The sequence below is a fragment of the Linepithema humile genome, chromosome 6 (genome assembly GCF_040581485.1).
Source record: "Linepithema humile isolate Giens D197 chromosome 6, Lhum_UNIL_v1.0, whole genome shotgun sequence".
Taxonomy (NCBI): domain Eukaryota; kingdom Metazoa; phylum Arthropoda; class Insecta; order Hymenoptera; family Formicidae; genus Linepithema; species Linepithema humile.
The window spans coordinates 8,975,566-8,994,918 of record NC_090133.1 but is presented as its reverse complement, the minus strand read 5'-3'; the positions used below and the strand labels follow the sequence as shown (position 1 = coordinate 8,994,918).

General features: G+C 28.7%; 1 protein-coding gene and 2 long non-coding RNA genes across 5 annotated transcripts; all 3 read left to right on the top strand.

Annotated features, from left to right (window-relative positions):
• The first annotated feature begins 477 nt into the window (after window positions 1–477).
• Window positions 478–6,957, top strand: LOC105679304 (uncharacterized). Of its 3 annotated transcripts, none has more exons than XM_067357584.1 (4): window positions 478–2,712; window positions 2,856–2,929; window positions 3,643–6,269; window positions 6,416–6,957. In XM_067357584.1, exon 1 carries the CDS (start codon window positions 1,384–1,386, stop codon window positions 2,701–2,703), a length of 1,320 nt encoding a protein of 439 aa, XP_067213685.1. In that variant the 5' UTR covers window positions 478–1,383; the 3' UTR covers window positions 2,704–2,712; window positions 2,856–2,929; window positions 3,643–6,269; window positions 6,416–6,957. The 3 variants fall into 3 exon arrangements, with proteins under 3 accessions (XP_067213685.1, XP_067213683.1, XP_067213684.1); XM_067357583.1 differs by having other exon boundaries at window positions 480–2,707; XM_067357582.1 differs by having other exon boundaries at window positions 479–2,929.
• A 1,859-nt stretch (window positions 6,958–8,816) lies between these two features.
• Window positions 8,817–13,621, top strand: LOC137000569 (uncharacterized). The gene is made up of 2 exons (XR_010890841.1): window positions 8,817–11,935; window positions 13,081–13,621. It is a non-coding gene; the product is annotated as an uncharacterized lncRNA (long non-coding RNA).
• A 558-nt stretch (window positions 13,622–14,179) lies between these two features.
• LOC136996917 (uncharacterized) lies at window positions 14,180–18,514 on the top strand. Its single transcript, XR_001101835.2, has 3 exons — window positions 14,180–16,424; window positions 16,569–17,503; window positions 17,637–18,514. It is a non-coding gene; the product is annotated as an uncharacterized lncRNA (long non-coding RNA).
• The last annotated feature ends 839 nt before the right edge of the window (window positions 18,515–19,353 follow it).

Genomic DNA, 19,353 nt, shown 5'->3' with positions numbered 1-19,353 from the left:
ATTAACAATAACGAACGTAATAATCGGTGCCAAATTATGTTTACTACCACGTCCAAATTAGCTACGAAATGATGTTACACTTTAAGAGTTTATTCTGTAAAGGTCATCTCGCAACTTTGTAAGTATTTGATTCTTCATTTAAAACGTTTCTTCATTACTAAACCTTTAGCATAAAATAAAAAAAGGCTATAGACCAAATGCATTTGACGAAAGCGATTGGATTATTTATCGTCTTTCTCAGTTATTACTTCATTTCAAACACATGTTAAAAAATGTGCGAAAATTGCCTTAAATATATATAATTCAGGCAAATAAATTTCTATAATTTTTTCTGGTTACGGAATGATATCATGAAAAAATGTGAATTTATTGTATAATTTACTTTTCTGTGAATATATTTATACCTTGTACTTAAATTTGCAGCAAAAAAGTCCAAACTAACTATACAAAATAAACTTCATCGTTACGACACGAGACACAAAAATATGCAATACGGCGTAGGCGTAGCAATTTCAAATGGATAAATAAATGTACCAAATTAATAAAACGCAAACATCGTTTAAAAAACGACTACATATTTTTTATTTTATTTTTTTTTTTTTTAATTTTTCTTTATTACTTCGATAAAATACAAGAGCTAATATGATACATAAAGAATGGCATAAATGATTAAAGTTGTCAGAATTATATACAGTGCAGTGTGAAACGACTTGACAAGGAATATCTCATTCTAATTAAAATAAAATAATAATCTCTAATTCGAGATTATTATTTTATTTTTTACTATAGAAATTGTTACTTTCTTTTTTTTTAATTCTTTTATATACATATATCCAATATTGTTGATGAGAAGATAAAATTATTTTTGCACGCGATACATTAATTTTTAACGCGTGTTTTAGCAGATCCGAAGAATATTTGTTCCATATTACGAGTGTTTAAACCATATAAATCAATACAGCTCAAAATTATATGTATCGACTGCATATATCGAGATTAAAAACATCGTGATTTTATATAAAATTCAAACCGATCGTCTTCACAATACGACAGTGACAAGAACATTTCTAAACGTGCGCGTCGGGTACTGAAATGCTAGTGCGCATATTGTATATCGTTCTGCAATGGATGTTTTAATTGCGTTTTTTGTAAAACCAATAAATTCGAAACAGTAAGCGTAAATTCCTTTTATATGGTTATTATGTCACAGAACAGTTTTATTTTAAAAACATAAATAATGATTTCTGCATTATTTCAAGAAAAACTTGTTTATTCACGCAAAAATGTTGTGTAAAATCTTTTTTGCTTAATTGTAGGGTTGTTATAATATTACATATTTGTAAAAGATTAGAATTTTTAATAACAGTTCGTTAAATCAGAATAATGTATCAATGTTTACGTACGAATGGAAGGAAAATGCTATACCCTTCTTCCTTCGACCTCTTCTATGAAACACTGTTCGAGAAGACAGTATCTCGTTCAGTCACACGCAATATGTCTCGTGCAATGGACGTAGTCAACCAACCTAAGCTTCCAACTGTTCGGGATTGGGTGAAAAAAAATTACACACTGTCAAATTTCCAAGCAACATGTAAGGAGTGTCAAAAAACTTTTTACTTCGTCAGCACAGAAGGCCTTCAGAATCATATAAAACGCAAACATGAAAGCACTTATCAATTTGAAGAGACACATAAAGGTGAGCGTTGGAGAAACTTCAGAAAAACTGACGATTCAAACGATGTTAAATGTGTTGTATGTGATAAACTTGTTTCCATCGACGATGCCTTCGATCATCAGCATCGCGCAGACGATGGACAAATTGTAACCGACATTGATTATGACTGGGTGTTCAAATATTTTAGAGAGAGTATGAGTGGCTGCATTTTTTTAGCGAATTGTATTCTTTGTGAACACTGTGAAATTATAGCGTTTGAAGAAACCATATTCTTGCATTTTAAAAGGGCTCATTCAGAAAAATGGACGGAAAGACTACCATTTAATGAAAAAATAACCGTTTTAATAGGTGCCCTAAATTTAAGTAGACTGGAGTTGTTCTTAAAAATATGTAAACGTGGCCGTTGGGGCACAAAGGATTGGAATGATCGCACAACTGCTATAAATTGGGTGAAAAGAAAATATCAATTAAAACCAAGATTTCAAGCAGAATGTAAAAAGTGTTTTGACATTTTTAATAGCATCGACACATCAGACATTAATCAACATATATATATTCAAGAACCCGATCTTTTCAATATGGAAAGTCGAGGACTTGAGAATAATTGCAAAAATGCATATTGGATAAATTTCAGGAATCTTATGTTGGAACAGAATGTACAATGTGTTATATGTAGCAAGAAGTTTCCAATAATGACGAACGACTGGAGAAAGCATTTACATGATAATGATAATAATTACATTCGTCATTACACATGGCAATGCAAATATGTGACAGAAATCGAAGATGGTAATGATGATTTTAAAGGACGTTGCAATGTATGTAGTGTAGAACATGACTTCGATTTTATGCCTGCAATACACTTATTCTTTCACATATTCGACAATAAGTGTCGAAATTTGATGAGGAAAGATTATCTAGGACCAGAAAATGATCCACGACCAAGAGATGATTTAGTAATGCAAGGACAAGGAATGAAAAGACCTAGATCATGCGACGAACCGTCAACAAGTCGTAAAATAAACTGAAAAGGTGCGGTAAGTTTTATTGGTATTTATAATATTGTTATGTATTTTTAATTTTTTATTTTCTTTGAGTGGCGTACTCATTACTTATACAATAAGACAATAAAAATCGATTAATTAGATGTTTTTAATCAGCTTTTTTTTTTTTTTAATAGATGTAATTATTCTTTTGACAATGGAGATGACGATTTTTTTACCGAATTGAGATCGAGCCACAAACAGCAATAATGTCAGTCTTTACTTTGATCACATAATTAATTTGAAATGTATAAAAAAATTATCTTCAACGTCTGTATATATCAGTTTGATTCTTATAAAGTTATAAACAAGATTATAACTTTATATCTCAAAGACGTACCTTGAATTTATAAATATATAATTTTTATAAATTAATTGAAGAAAGTACTCTTTAATATTATATTTATAAAGTTTGTATATAAATTCATAAAACACATATGTCTTTTTAACTGAGCAGTGATGTTCATGTAGGAACGACATTTGTAAGATATTTATACTATTTCATTTTTTTACTTTTGCTTTATCTAACTTCAGCTTGGTATAATTTCTCCAGAGATGTTTGAAATGTATTATTTGAGTAATTTTTCTAAATTTATGTGTGACCAATAATGTATTCATTAAAATAAAAACATGTGCAAACAATGCGTTTTACAACGCATTAATAATATGCCATTTTTTAACAAATTTCATAATTTTATTTTTAAAAAAATATCCAAGACAAATCATTAGTATAATATTTGTTTAATTTCTTCAATATTTTCTTATACTTTTGCTAATTAGTAGGTGGTTGATGCATATTTTTAATTAAATTTGCATCTTGCATTTATTTTGCTTGTAAACTTATTAAAAATAATTGTTTTTTATTATAATAAAATTTAATATATACACAAATTTTTTATAAAGGACGTTAATATTTTTTCGCAGATAATAAACAATTTTATTGAACAAATTGGCAGAACGACGTTGCATTTATTTATATGCGTTCTGTTACAAGAAATACATGTGCAAGCGTCACAAAATTAGGATTTGATGGATGCAAATACACAATAATGTCGAATTTTGTAGTAAAATGTAATAGTTGGCTTAATTTTACGACAGAAACTTTCAGCGCTTTAAACAACGTAGCAAGAATATTATTAGTACTACTGTAACTTTGAAATAAATATTTTTAACACTGAAATTTGAATATATTTTGCGTGTCTCAACGAAAAGAATACGATATATGTCATATGTCTTTTTTATTGTTCAATATCGAGGTAATAATAATGATTAAACCACTAATCAAAGTTTATAAAATTATATTTCAGAATCGAAGGTGCTGCAATACATCTCAATTCGATAAGGATATATTTTAGGAAACTTGATAAAAAATTCTATGATGCACCATTTACCTTGTTGAGTTTTTTCACGCAATATTTTTTCGAAGAATGAAGGGCCAATAGCGCATTCGATGCTCTCGGGGATAAAATCCGCCAAATTAATTATTTTCTTGTTCATCATACGCTTCCTTGATATACATATATTTATATACAGTAGTTTCCTAGAATACAAAGCAACGATACCTGGAAATTAGTAAGCGAGGTATTAACGTCAATTGTGCATTTGAGTGCATCACACAGATTTGCGTTATTAGAGCTTGCCGTCGCCGATTTCATCGACAATCACTTTCTAGACACGTGTACATACTGTCACATGATATGCACCTTTAAATAAGAAGAACGATATTGAAAAAATTGATATTACAAGTGTTTAACTACATAAAACAATAAAGCTGGTACGAATAAATTGCAGGTATCGAGATTAAAATCATTGTGGTTTTATATGAAATACAAATCGAACGTCTTCACAATACGACGGCGACAGTAACATATCTAAATACGTGCGCGTCTGGTACAGAAATGCTAGCGCGCGCATATTTATCCTTCTTCGATGAGTGTATTAATTGCGTTTTTTGTAGAACCAATAAATTCGAAACAGTGAGCGTAATTTCCTTTAATATGGTTATTATGACACACAGAACAGTTTTATTTGAAAAACATAAATAATTATTTTTGCATTATTTCAAAGAAAAACTTGTTTATGCACGCAAAAAATGTTGTGTAAAATCTTTTTTGCTCAGTCGTAGAATTGTTATAATATTACATATTTGTAAAAAATTCAAATTCTTAACAACAGTTCGGTAAGTCAGAACAATCTATCAATGTTTATGTACAAATGGAAGGGAAATGTTACATCTTAGTTCTTTCGACCTCTTCTATGAAATCCTGTTCGAGAAAATAGTATCGCGTTCAGTCACACGCAATATGTCTCGCGGAATGGACGTAGTCAATCAACCTGTGTTTTCAACTGCTTCGAATTGGGTGAATAGTAATTACACACTGTCGAATTTTCAAGCAACATGTAAGGAGTGTGAAGAAATTTTATACTTCGTCAGCACAGAAAACTTTGAGGATCATATAAAACGCGAACATAAAATCACTTATGAATTTGAAGAGACTGTTTATGAACTTAAAGAAAAGTGTTGGGAAAACTTCAGAAAAATTGACGATTCAACCTATGTAGAATGTGTTGTATGTGAGAAGCTTTTTTCCTATGACGATGCCTCTAATCACCGGCTATGCGCAGACGATAGACAAATTGTAACTGTCATTGGTTATAACTGGGTGTTCAAATATTATAAAATGATTAATGTTTTGTCAGCGTATTGTATTCTTTGTAAACGTGGAGGAAACGAAGGAAGTACGAACACATCGTTTGATGATATCATATTCTTGCATTTTAAATTGTATCATCCAGAAAAATGGGGGGGGAGGAAACTACCATTTAATGAAGTATTAACAGCTCCATTAGGTGTCGTAAATTTAAAAAGACTGAAACTGTTCCTAAAAATTTGTGACGATCGCAAATGGAAGTCAACGGACGCGGAAGATCGCGAAATAGCTATAAATTGGGTGAAAAAAAAATATCAATTAAAACCGAGATTTCAAGCAGAATGTAAAATCTGTTTTGTTATTTTTAGTAGCATCGACACATCAAGTTTTCGTACGCATATGTATGTTGTAACTCCTAGACTTTATAATGATGAACACCAAAAACGTGGTGTTTATCGCAAGACATTAAATTGGATAAATTTCAGAACAGTTAAACGGCAACAAAAAGCAAAATGTGTTATATGTAACAGAGAGTTTTCACTGTATTCGCAGCACTGGAAAATGCACCATCATAAAAAATTTGAAGATAATAATCATAACATTCGCCACTACACATGGCTTTGCAAATATGTGACAAAAGTCGAAGATAGTAATGATGATTTTAAAGGATTTTGCATTGCATGTGAAAAAAGACATAACTATTTGTTTATGCCTTCAATACACTTATTCCTTCACATATTCAACAATGAGTGTCCAAATTTGATGAGAAGAGATGACTCAGAACCAGGAAATGATCCACGACCAATAGATGATCTAGCAATACGAGGACAAGGAATGGAAAGACTTACACTATACGATGAACCGTCAACAAGCCGTGAAATAAACTGAAAAGAAGCGTTGGTAAGTTTTATTGATATTATTAATATTGTTGTGTATTATTAATTTTTTATTTTTTTTGTGTGGCGTATTTATTACCTATATAATAAGAACAATAAAAATCGAATAATTAGATGTTTTTAATCAGTTTTTGATTTTATTTTTAATAGATGTATCTATTCTTTTGACAATGGAGATGACGATAACCGAATTGAGACCGAGCCACAAACAACAATAACGTCAGCCTTTACTTTGATCACTTAATTAATTTGAAATGTATAAAAAAATTATCTTCAACGTTTGTATACATCAGTTTAATTTTTATAAAGTTATAAGCAAGTTTATAAATCTATATCTCAAAGATATACCTTGAATTTATAAATATATAATTTTTATAAATTAATTGAAGAAAGTACTCTTTAATATTACATTTATAAAGTTTGTATATAAATTCATAAAACACATCAGTCTTTTTAACTGAGCAGTGATGTTCATGTAGGGACGACATTTGTAAGATATTTATACTATTTCATTTTTTTACTTTTGCTTTATCTAACTTCAGTTTGGTATAATTTCTCCAGAGATGTTTGAAATGTATTATTCGAGTAATTTTTCTAAATTTATGTGTGACCAATAATGTATTCATTAAAGTAGAAACATGTGCTAACGATGCGTTTTACAACGTATTAATAAAGTGCCATTTTTTAACAAATAGTTTTATTTTATAAAAAAAAATTTCCAAGACAAATCATTAGTATAATATTTGTAATTTTTTCAATATTTTCTCATACTTTTGCTAATTAGTAGTAGATTCATATTTTCAATTAAATTTGAATCTTGCATTTATTTTGCTTGTAAACTTATTTATAATAATATTCCTTTATCATAACAAAATATAATATATACTCAAGTTTTTTACAAAAGACGTTATTATTTTTTCGCAGATAATAAACAATTTAATTGAACATATCGGCAGAACGACATTGCATTTATTTTCATGCGCTCTTTTACAAGAAAAACATGTGCAAGCGTCACAAAATTAGGATTTGATGGATGCAAATACACAATAATGTCGAATTTTGTAGTAAAATGTAATAGTTGGCTAAGTCTTATGACAGAAACTATCAGCGCTTTAAACGACGTTGCAAGAATATCATTATGATCCTTGTAACTTTGAAAAAAATATAGTTAACACTAACATTCGAATATATTTCTCGACTTTCAACGAAAGAAATACGATATATGTTATATGTGCTTTTTAGTTATTCAATATCGAGTTAATAATGGTGATAAAATCATTAATCAAAGCTTAAGAAATTATATTTCAGAATCGAAGATGCTGCAATACATCTCAATTCGACAAGGACATATTTTAGAAAAGATGATAAAATATACAATGATGCACTATTGTTCTTGTTGAGTTTTTTACGCGATATTTTGTCGAAGAATATAACGCATTCGATGTTCTCGGATAGAATCTGTCAAAATAGTTATTTTCTTGTTCATCCATATGCTTCTTTGATATATATATATATATTCATACACAGTAGTTTTCTAGAAGACAAAGCAATGATGCTTGAAAATTAGTAAGCGGTGTATTAACGTCAATAGTCACAGACTCTTGCGTCGTCAGAGCTTGTCATCGCTAATTTGATCGACAATCACTTTGTTGAAATGTGTAGATATTGCCACATGATACGCATCTTTAAATAAAAGGAACGTTATTAAAAAAATTTATTTTAATATATATTACTCATACGTACTTAATATTTTAATATTACTGTTGTAATATGAATATAAGATAGGTTTGATTTGTTGCTACAAAAATATATGTTTCCATGTATGCAAGATAGTTTGTACAGCTTAGAATTGCAAAACCCAATTCGTCATTGTAACGTATATCGACTGAAAAAATGCAGATTGCTAGATGAACAGTAAAGTCGACAACATGAAACAAATATTCATTGCGTCTTCTAATCCTCTCTGCTTAGTCGTTACAAAAATATAAATAAATTGGAAGATATTTACTTGAAACGAATTTTATTTCAAATATTTCTGAGGAATTTGAAAATTTTTAAAGTTTTATTAATTCGTCATTGGCCTACAAAATAATCGTATGAAATAAAATTTTAAGATTAACGGTGAATTGAATAGTGGATCTCTTTTTCGCAACGATGCATTTCTCGATGACATGTTATCGAGGAACGACGATTAAGTTTTTGTAGCGGACAGCGTTGGAACATAATAAGGGCACCGTGTTGTTTCGAAAGATTGAATGATGTACACAGTGTCCTAGAAAGATATATTACGTGCAAAAGGATATTTTCTGAACAACTAATGTCTCGCGCAAACGAGAACTTTAAAATCTTAAATTGAGAATTGGAGAGACCAATAATACATATTCTGACAATTTAGAAATCCAAAAATCTTTGGAGACTATGCTGAGTTTTAAAAACCGAAAGATTTAGAACTTCAAATGTCAAAAAATTTATGAATGCTAAAATCGCGGATACGGGTACAAACACTATTGCAGGATTTAATGACTTTTGAGTTTCATGGAATTAGAATGAAGTGGTCAATTTACATCTTTCTCTGGAACTGGTAATTATATATATCATGCAAAAATAGATCATGTATATTGTTACAAAGTTTACTTGAAGCGTCAAACAACTTTCTTCCAATTTAATTTTAATATATTTATTTTTTCAATTAATTTGTTTAATATATTATGTGTAATAACCGCCTTTGTACGCGGGTATTATATAATATATACTAGGTTTTAATATCGTCAATACAGGGACGTCTATTTGTTGTTGAGAAACTATGATATCGTTGAACGTTTCCGACGCGGGCAAAGAAAAAGACAGCTCCGAGTGTGTGCGATAAAGCACACGCTATTGTCACACATTAATTTTCTACATAGAGCTCATAAGCGAAAAATATTAATGACTTTATCGTATTTAGAATTTTAGATGATTGTTAGTTATTTAATAATAAATATATTAATTGCTGCGTAATTATATTTACTACTACGAGCAACCAAAACAGCGGCGGAACAATATTACAGTGTAAGAGTATATTCTGTAAAAATTATCTTGCGACTTTGTTAGCATTCGATTTTTCATCTAAAACGTTTCTGCAAGACTGAATCTTCAACATGAAATAAGAACATCGTAAAATCCAAATGCATTTATCAAAACTTATTAGATTATTCTTTGTCTTTCTAGTTATTACTTTTATTTAAGCACATGCCAAAAAATGTGCCAAATGTGCCTTAAATAGTTTAATAAATTGCTTTAAATGATATAATTCTACCGAATCAATACTCACCATCTTTTTTTGTTACGGAATATTATTATGAAAAAGTGTGAATATGATTTATTTCGCAACGAATATATATTTATTTAAACTCGCTGCAAAAGAGTCAAAAATAATAATTATGCAAAGTACATAAATTTGATCGTTACAAAACGAGACATAAGATTGCCCAATACATGTAATAGTGCTATATAATAGTGTTGTATGGCGTAGTGATTTCAAGTGAAAAATTAAATGTACAAAGTCAATAAAACGAATGTATAGATTAAAAAACAAGTATATATTTTTCATATTCTTTCTAATTTTTTTTTTGGTATCATTTTGATGAAATACAGTAGAGCTAATATGGTACATAAAAAAATGACATAATTAATTAATTTGTATGAATTATATGCAGTGCAGGGCGAATCTACTTGACAAGAAACATCTGAATTCGAAGTTATTATTACTTTGTTATTTACTTTAGAAATCTCTTTCTTTTTCTGTTCTATTCATTTCTGTATATCCAATATTACTGACAATGAGATGACGAAATTCTTTTTGCACTGATGCGTTAACGTGCTTGAGCAGATCTGAAGAATTTTTGCCTCATTATATTACGAGTGTTTAACTATATTAATCAATAACGAGTGTTTAACTATATAAAAAGCTCAAAATTGAAGGTATCAAGATTAAAAACATCGTGATTTTATATGAAATTCAAACCGAACGTCTTTACAATACGACAGCGACTAGAACACATCTAAATACGTGCGCGTCGGGTACTGAAATGCTAGTGCGCATATTGTATATCGTTCTGCAATGAGTGTTTTAATTGCGTTTTTTGTAGAACCAATAAATTCGAAACAGTGAGCGTAAATTTCTTTAATATGGTTATTATGACACACAAAACAATTTTTCTTTAAACAAAAAATTATTTATTGCATTATTTCAAAGAAAAATTCGTTTATTATGCAAAAAATGTTCTGTAAAACTTTTTTTGCTTAATTGTAAAGTTGTTATAATATTACATATTTGTAAAAGATTCCAATTCTTAATAACAGTTCGGTAAGTTAGAATAATGTATCAATGTTTATGTACTCATGGAAGAGAAATGCTACATTTTTGTTTTTTTGACCTCTTCTAAGAAACACTATTCGAGACAGCATTGCGTTCAGTCAAACGCAATATGTCTCGCACAAAGGACGTAGTCAACGAACCTAAGCTTTCAACTGTTTGGAAATGGGTGCAAGAAAATTACACACTGTCAAATTTTCAAGCAACATGTAAGGAGTGTCAAAAAATTTTATACTTTGTCAGCACAGAAGACTTTCAGGATCATATAAAACGCCAACATGAAACTACTTATCAATTTGAAGAGACACATAAAGGTGAGCGTTGGAAAAACTTTAGAAAAACTGACGATTTAAACGATGTTAAATGTGTTGTATGCAATAAGTCTTTTTCCTTCAACAATGCTTTTGATCATCAGCATCGCGCAGACGATAGACAAATTCTGACCAACATTGATTATGACTGGGTGTACAAATATTTAAAAATGACTAGTGCTTTTTCAGCGTATTGCATTCTTTGTAAACACAATACAATTATAAAATTTGAAGAAATCATATTCTTGCATTTTAAAAGGGTTCATTCAGAAAAATGGGGGGAAAGACTACCATTTATTGAAAAATTACCAGCTTTCATAAGTGTCGTAAATTTAACAAGACTGAAGCTGATCTTGAAAATATATGACCATGGCGAATGGGAATTAGAGGACTTGGAACATCGAACAATGGCTATAAATTGGGTGAAAAGAAAATATCAATTAAAATCGAATTTTCGAGCTGAATGTAAAAAATGTTTTGACATTTTTAGTAGCATCGACACAGTAAACTTTGATGAACATTTATATGATAAACATCGCAATTATTATGATGAGGAAAACCTAGAACTTAGGAACGATTACAGAAATGCATATTGGATTAATTTTAGGATAATTATGTGGAAACATGAAATACAATGTGTTATATGTAGCAATACGTTTCCAATAATGACGAACGACTGGAGAAAGCATCTACATGATAATGATAATAATTACATTCGTCATTACACATGGCAATGCAAATATGTGATACCAATCAAAAAAAATAATGATGATTTTAAAGGAAGTTGCACTCTATGTAGTGAAAAACATGACTTTAAGTTTATGCCTTCAATACACTTATTCCTTCATATATTCAACAATGAGTGTCGAAATTTGATGAGGAGAGATTATCTAGGACCAGAAAATGATCCACAACCAAGAGATGATCTAGCAATGCAAGGACAAGGAATGGAAAGACCTAGATCATTCGACGAACCGTCAACAAGTCGTGAAATAAACTGAAAAGGTGCTGTAAGTTTTATTGGTATTTATGATATTGTTATGTATTATTAATTTTTTAATTTCTTTGTGTGGCGTACTTATTATAGGACTAGGTGGGGTAAGACGGATTCCCTAAGCGAAAATGGCCATATTTTTTATATTAATGACAAAAAATAAGTGAAATTTTGTATGAAAAAACAGTAGATTGTTTATTATAAGATCATAATGTTAAATTTTCAAATCTTGCAAAAGTTTGAATTATTATTAAGATTTTAGAAAACTTAATTTTGGTTTGCTTTACTTTATAGGTGGGGTAAAATGGACCGAGCCGAGATAATATGGACCAAGAAATAATTTAACTCATCAATTCAAAATCAAAACTATACATTATTTATTAAATATTTTTGAATAAGAATAGAAATTAATTTAACATTAATCATTTTATCTTCTTGCAGTTTCTCGTTTACCAATGTTTTCTTCTAACATGACTTTTAAGGCTTCGTATAAATTTTCCTCATTTTATTTACATCGATTCGATTTTCTTTTATAATTTCTAGGCATCTTTAGAAACTAGAAAAATGGTTAAAAAACAAAAAATTGTTAAGAAAGAAAATGAGATGTAAAATATTTCTCAAATCAAAGCAAATATACAAGCAGAAAACTATAAGTAGAAAGTATAAGTAGAACAAATATATAAATTGGTCCGTTTTACCTCACATAACAACATTAATATTATCTTATTTTTTTTTATTTACTTGTATCAAAATTATTTTTCAAATGTAACTGATGAAATATTACTTCCAAATAACCAGAAATATGGAACTTGTGGAAAAATTTAAAAATATTGAGTTTTGCAATCTTAGTCACTTAAAATGTAATACTAAGAAATTAGATCACGAGATCTATTTGCAAGAATTTGACGTTTCTTTATAAATAACTCACAAAAGTCTTATGATATAAAGACGTAATTTTTAAACAGTTCTAAAGCATCAAAAAGGAAATTAATTTTATGTTTATCCAGCAGATAGAGGTACTTACTAATAAGATCTAGCAAATGGACCATTTTACCCCGCGATCCGTCTTACCCCACTTTCCCTACTTATATAATAAGAACAATAAAAATCGAATAATCAGATGTTTTTAATCAGTTTTTTTTTTTTTTTTTGATAGATGTATCTATAGTCTAGACAATGGAGATGACGATAAGCGAATTGAGATCGAGCCACAAACTGCAATGACGTCAGCCTTTACTTTGATCACTTAGTTAATTTGAAATGTATAAAAAATTATCTTCAACGTTAGTTTGATTGTTATAAAGTTACAAGCAAGTTTATAAATTTATATCTCAAAGACGTACCTTGAATTTATAAATACATGATTTTATAAATTAATTGAAGAAAGTCCTCTTTAATATTACATTTATAAAGTTTGTTTATAAATTCATAAAACAAATCAGATTTTTTAACTGAACAATGATGTTCATGTAAGAACGACATTTGTAAGATATTTTCACATTTATACTATTTCATTTCTTTACTTTTGCTTTATCTAACTTCAGTTTGTTATAATTTCTCCAGAGATGTTTGAAATGTATTATTCGAGTATATTTTCTAAATTTGTGTGCGACCAATAATGTATTCATTAAAGTAAAAACATGTGCAAACGATGTGTTTCTCAACGTATTAATAAAATGGCATTTTTTAACAAATAATTTTATCATTTTGTTTAAAAAAAGTATTTAAGACAAATCATTAGTATATTTGTTTAATTTCTTCAATATTTTTTCATACTTTTGCTAATTAGTAGTAAATTGATATTTTTAACTAAATTTGCATTGGCATTTATTTTGCTTGAAAACTTATTTAAAATAATTGTTCTTTATTATAACAAAATATAATATATACACAAGTTCTTTACAAAAGACCTTAATATTTTTTCACAGATAAAAAGCAATTTCATTGAACATATCGGCAGAATGACATTGCATTTATTTATATGCGTTCTGTTACAAGAAAAACATGTGCAAGCGTCACAAAATTAAGATTTGATGGATGCAAATACACAATAATGTCGATTTTTGTAGTAAAATATAATAGTTGGCTAAATCTTATTACAGAAACTATCAGCGCTTTAAACGACGTTGCAAGAATATCATTATGATCCTTGTAATTTTGAAAAATATAGTTAACACTGACATTCGTATATATTTCTCGAGTTTCAACGAAAGAAATACGATATATGTCATATGTTCTTTTTTATTCTTCAATATTGAATTAATAATAGTAATAATAAAACCACTAATGAAAGCTTAAGAAATTATATTTCAGAATCGAAGGTGCTGCAATACATCTCAATACGATAAGGATATATTTTAGGAAAAATGATATAAAATTCTATGATGTCACCTTGTTGAGTTTTTCACGAAATATTTTTTCGAAAAATGAAGGGCTAATAGCGCATTCGATGCTCTCGGATAAAATTCGCCAAATCAGTTATTTTTTTGTTCATTATACGCTTCTTTGATATACATATATTCATATACAGTAGTTTCCCAGAATACAAAGCTACGATACCCAGAAATTAGTATGCGGGGTATTAACGTCAATTGTGCATTTTAGTGTATCACACAGACTTCGTTATTAGAGCTTGCCGTCGCCGATTTCATCGACAATCACTTTGTAGCATGCGTAGATACTGCCACATGATACGCACCTTTAAATGAGAAGAATGTTATTAAAAAAATTCATATTACAAGTGTTTAACTATATAAATCAGTAAAGCTGGTACGAATAAATTGCAGGTATCGAGATTAAAATCATTGTGATTTCATATGAAATACAAATCAAACGTTTTCACAATACAACGGCGACAATAACACATCTAAATACGTGTACGTCGGGTAAAGAAATGCTAGCTCGCGTATATTTATTGTTTTACAATAAATGTTTTAATTGCGTTTTTTGTAGGACCAATAAATTTGGAACAGTGGGCATAAATTTTTTTTATATGGTTATTATGACACACAGAACAGTTTTATTTTAAAAACATAAATAATGATTTCTGCATTATTTCAAGAAAAACTTGTTTATTCACGCAAAAATGTTGTGTAAAATCTTTTTTGCTTAATTGTAGGGTTGTTATAATATTACATATTTGTAAAAGATTGGAATTCTTAATAACAGTTTGGTAAGTCTGAATAATGTATCAATGTTTATGTACGAATGGAAGGGAAAGGCTACACCTTTGTTCCTTCGACCTTTTCTATCAACTGTTCGACAAGACAGTATCGCGTTCAGTCACACGCAATATGTCTCGCACAATGGACGTAATCAACCAACGTGAGCTTCCAACTGTTCGGAAATGGGTGCAAGCAAATTACACACTGTCAAATTTCCAAGCAACATGTAAAATGTGTCAAAAAACTTTTTACTTCGCCAGCACAGAAGGCTTTCAGGATCATATAAAACGCAAACATAAAACTACTTATCAATTTGAAGAGACACATAAAGGTGAGCGTTGGAAAAACTTCAGAAAAATCGACGATTCAAACGATGTTAAATGTGTTGTATGTGATAATCTTGTTTCCATCGACGATACCTTCATTCACCAGCATCGCGCAGATAGACAAATTGTAACTGACATTGATTATGACTGGGTGTTCAAATATTTTAGACTGACTGTTATTAGTTATGTTTATTCAGCGTATTGTATTCTTTGTGAACGCAATGAAACTATAACGTTTGAAGAAACCATATTCTTGCATTTTAAAAAAAATCATCCAGAAAAATGGGGGGAGAGACTACCGTATAGTAAACAACAAGCAAAAAAACTAGGTGTAAAATTAAAAAGACTGAAGATGTTATTAAAAATATATGACTGTGGCCAATGGGACTTATGTGATCGGCAATATCGCAAAATGGCTATAGAGTGGTTGAAAGGAAAATATCAATTAAAATCGAATTTTCGAGCAGAATGTAAAAAATGTTTTGGCATTTTTAGCACTATCGACACATTACGCTTTGGTCAACATATATTTAATGATCAACCTAATCTTTATTATATAGAAAACCATCGACTTAGGAGCTATTACAAAAATGCATATTGGATCAATTTTAGGAGTTTTATATGGAAACAGGAAGCACAATGTGTTATATGTGGCGACGAGTTTTCAATGATAACGGACGACTGGAAAAAGCATCATCATGATAATGATAATAATTACATTCGTCATTACACATGGCCTTGCAAATATCTGATACCAATCAAAAACAATAATGATAAGTTTAAAGGATATTGCATAGCATGTAAAAAAAAACATATCTTTAAATCTATGCCTGCAATATACTTATTCCTTCAACAATGAGTGTCGAAATTTGATGAGGAGAGATTATCTAGGACCAGAAAATGATCCACGACCAAGAGATGATCTAGCAATGCAAGGACAAGGAATGGAAGGACCTAGACCATTCGACGAACCGTCAACAAGCCGTGTAATAAACTGAAAAGGAGCGTCGGTAAGTTTCATTGATATTATTAATATTGTTGTGTATTATTAATTTTTTATTTTTTTTTGTGTGGCATATTTATTACTTACATAATAAGAACAATAAAAATTAAATAATTAGATGTTTTTAATAATTTTTTTTTATTTTTAATAGATGTAGTTAATCTTTTGACAATGGAGATGACGATAACCGAATTGAGATCGAGCCACAAACAGCAATAACGTCAGCCTTTACTTTGATCACTTAATTAATTTTAAATGTATAAAAAATTTATCTTCAACGTCTGTATACGTCAGTATGATTCTTATAAAGTTATAAACAGCTTTATAAATTTATATCTCAAAGACACACCTTGAATTCATAAATATATAATTTTTATAAATTAATTGAAGAAAGTATTCTTTAATAGTACATTTATAAAGTTTGTATACAAATTCATAAAACTAATCAGTTTTTTAACTGATCAGTGATGTTCATGTAAGGACGACATTTGTAAGATATTTTCAAATTTATACTATTTCATTTTTTTACTTTTGCTTTATCAAACTTCAGTTTGTTATAATTTCTCCAAAGATGTTTGAAATGTATTATTCGAGTATATTTTCTAAACTTGTGTGTGACCATTAATGTATTCATTAAAGTAAAGATATATGCAAACAATGCGTTTTACAACGTATTAATAAATTTTTTCAACAAATAATTTCATTATTTTATTAAATAAGAAATATCCAAAACAAAACATTAGTATTTGTTAAATTTCTATTTTCATAAAAAATTTGAAGATAATAATCATAACATTCGCCACTACACATGGCTTTGCAAATATGTGACAAAAATCGAAGATAGTAATGATGATTTTAAAGGATTTTGCATTGCATGTAAACCAGAACATGACTTTGATTTTACGCCTGCAATACACTTATTCATTCACATATTCGAAAATAAGTGTCGAAATTTGATGAGAAGAGATGACCCAGAATCAGGAAATGACCCACGACCAAGAGATGATCTACCAAATCGAGGACAAAAAATGGAAAGACCATACGACGAACCGTCAACAAGCCGTGAAATAAACTGAGGAAACGGCGGTAAGTTTTATTGATATTAATATTATTGTCCATTATTGATTTTTTATTTTCTTTGAATGTCAATTCTTACATAACAAGATCAATAAAAATCGAATAATTATATGTTTTAATCAGTTTTTTTTATTTTTAATAGATGTATCGATACACAATAAAAATGATGATAGCGAAATTGAGATCAAGCCACAAACAGCAATAACGTCAGCCTTTACTTTGATTACTTATTGTAAAATGTATAAAAAAATTATCTTTGACGTCTGCATATATCAGTTTGATTCTTATAAAGTTATAAGTAAACTTATAAATTTATACTTCAGAAACGTACCTTGATTTTATAAATATATAATGTTTATAAATTGATTGAAATAAGTACTCTTCAATATTACATTTATAAAGTTTGTTTATAAATTTATAAAGCAAATCAATTTTTTTAACTGAGCAGTAATGTTCATGTAAGGACAACATTTGTAAGATATTTTCATACTTATACTATTTCATTTTTTTACTTTTGCTTTATCTAACTTCAGTTTGGTATAATTTCTCCAGAGATGTTTGAAATGTATTGTACGAGTAATTAGCAATATCTGTTAATTTAAATTATAAAGTTGTATATTTCTTAAAATTTGTGTGTGACCATTAATGTATTGATTATAAAGAATATAGTAAAGAAATATGCAGACAATGCGTTTTTCAACGCATTAATAAAATAGCATTTTGAAACAAATAATTTCATTATTTTATCAAAAAAAAATATCCAAGACAAATCATTAGTATATTTGATTAATTTTATATATATGTGAAAGCTAAAGTATATTTATATACTTAATATAAATATACTTTAGTATATACTTTAATATAGTATATGTATAACTATCGTTTTTATGTTTATAAAATTATAAATAAGTTTGATGAAATAACAATAATTTCTACGGTAAAGTCTTTGAAATATAATATACACTGATTTACTTCATAATAAATATATTTCTACGTTAAACAAAAATGTCTCAACAAAAATGTCAAAAGAATTAAAGAAACAAAATAAATCTGTTCGTTACGAGATGAGACACAAGAGTGCGCAATACAGCGCACCTTTCTTCAATTTAATATGTAAAGAAGTGTAAGAATTTCTCTTAAATGAATAATTAAATAAACGAAATCAATAAAACGCATATATAGTTCAAAAAACTATATATTTATTTATTTTTAAAACATATTCTTAAACGTATTTATCACTTCGATAAAAGATAATACATTTAAAATAATATAAAGAATATAATAAATAATAAAACTTTTAAAAATTATATCCAGTGATGTGTGAATATTAATTGATTAGACTTAGAGATGCGCTCGAAGGCATGTCTAAAACTAAAACCAAATTTCAACTTAACTAAAAATTTCAACTTAAACAGTTTAAAAATAGAAATTCTAACCGTCAGAAGAATTGTAATCTTTTAAATTCAGCAATCGTTAAAACCAACCTATGTTATTGCTGTTCATCTTGTTGAGTTTATTGCGCGATATTTTGTCGAAGAATAAAAGCCCAGCAGCGTGTTCGATGATCTTGGGCGGTACCTATCAAAATTAATTATATTAGCATTATGCTCTATTTTGATATATACATATATATACACAATAGTTTCTTAGAATGTAAACCAACGGTCCCTGGAAATTAGTAAACGGCGTATTATCGTCGATCGGCGCATTTGGAATTACAAAAGCTTCTATCTCTAGCTTGCCATCACCGATTTCATCGACAATCACTTTATAGAAATGTGTGTAGATACTGCCACATGATGCGCAATAAAATAAATGTTATTTTAAAAAATCATTGTAGCATATATTATTTATAGCAA

Coding starts and splice junctions, on each gene's coding strand:
- LOC105679304 (XM_067357584.1), top strand. CDS start 1,384: ATGTATCAATGTTTACGTACGAATGGAAGGAAAATGCTATACCCTTCT.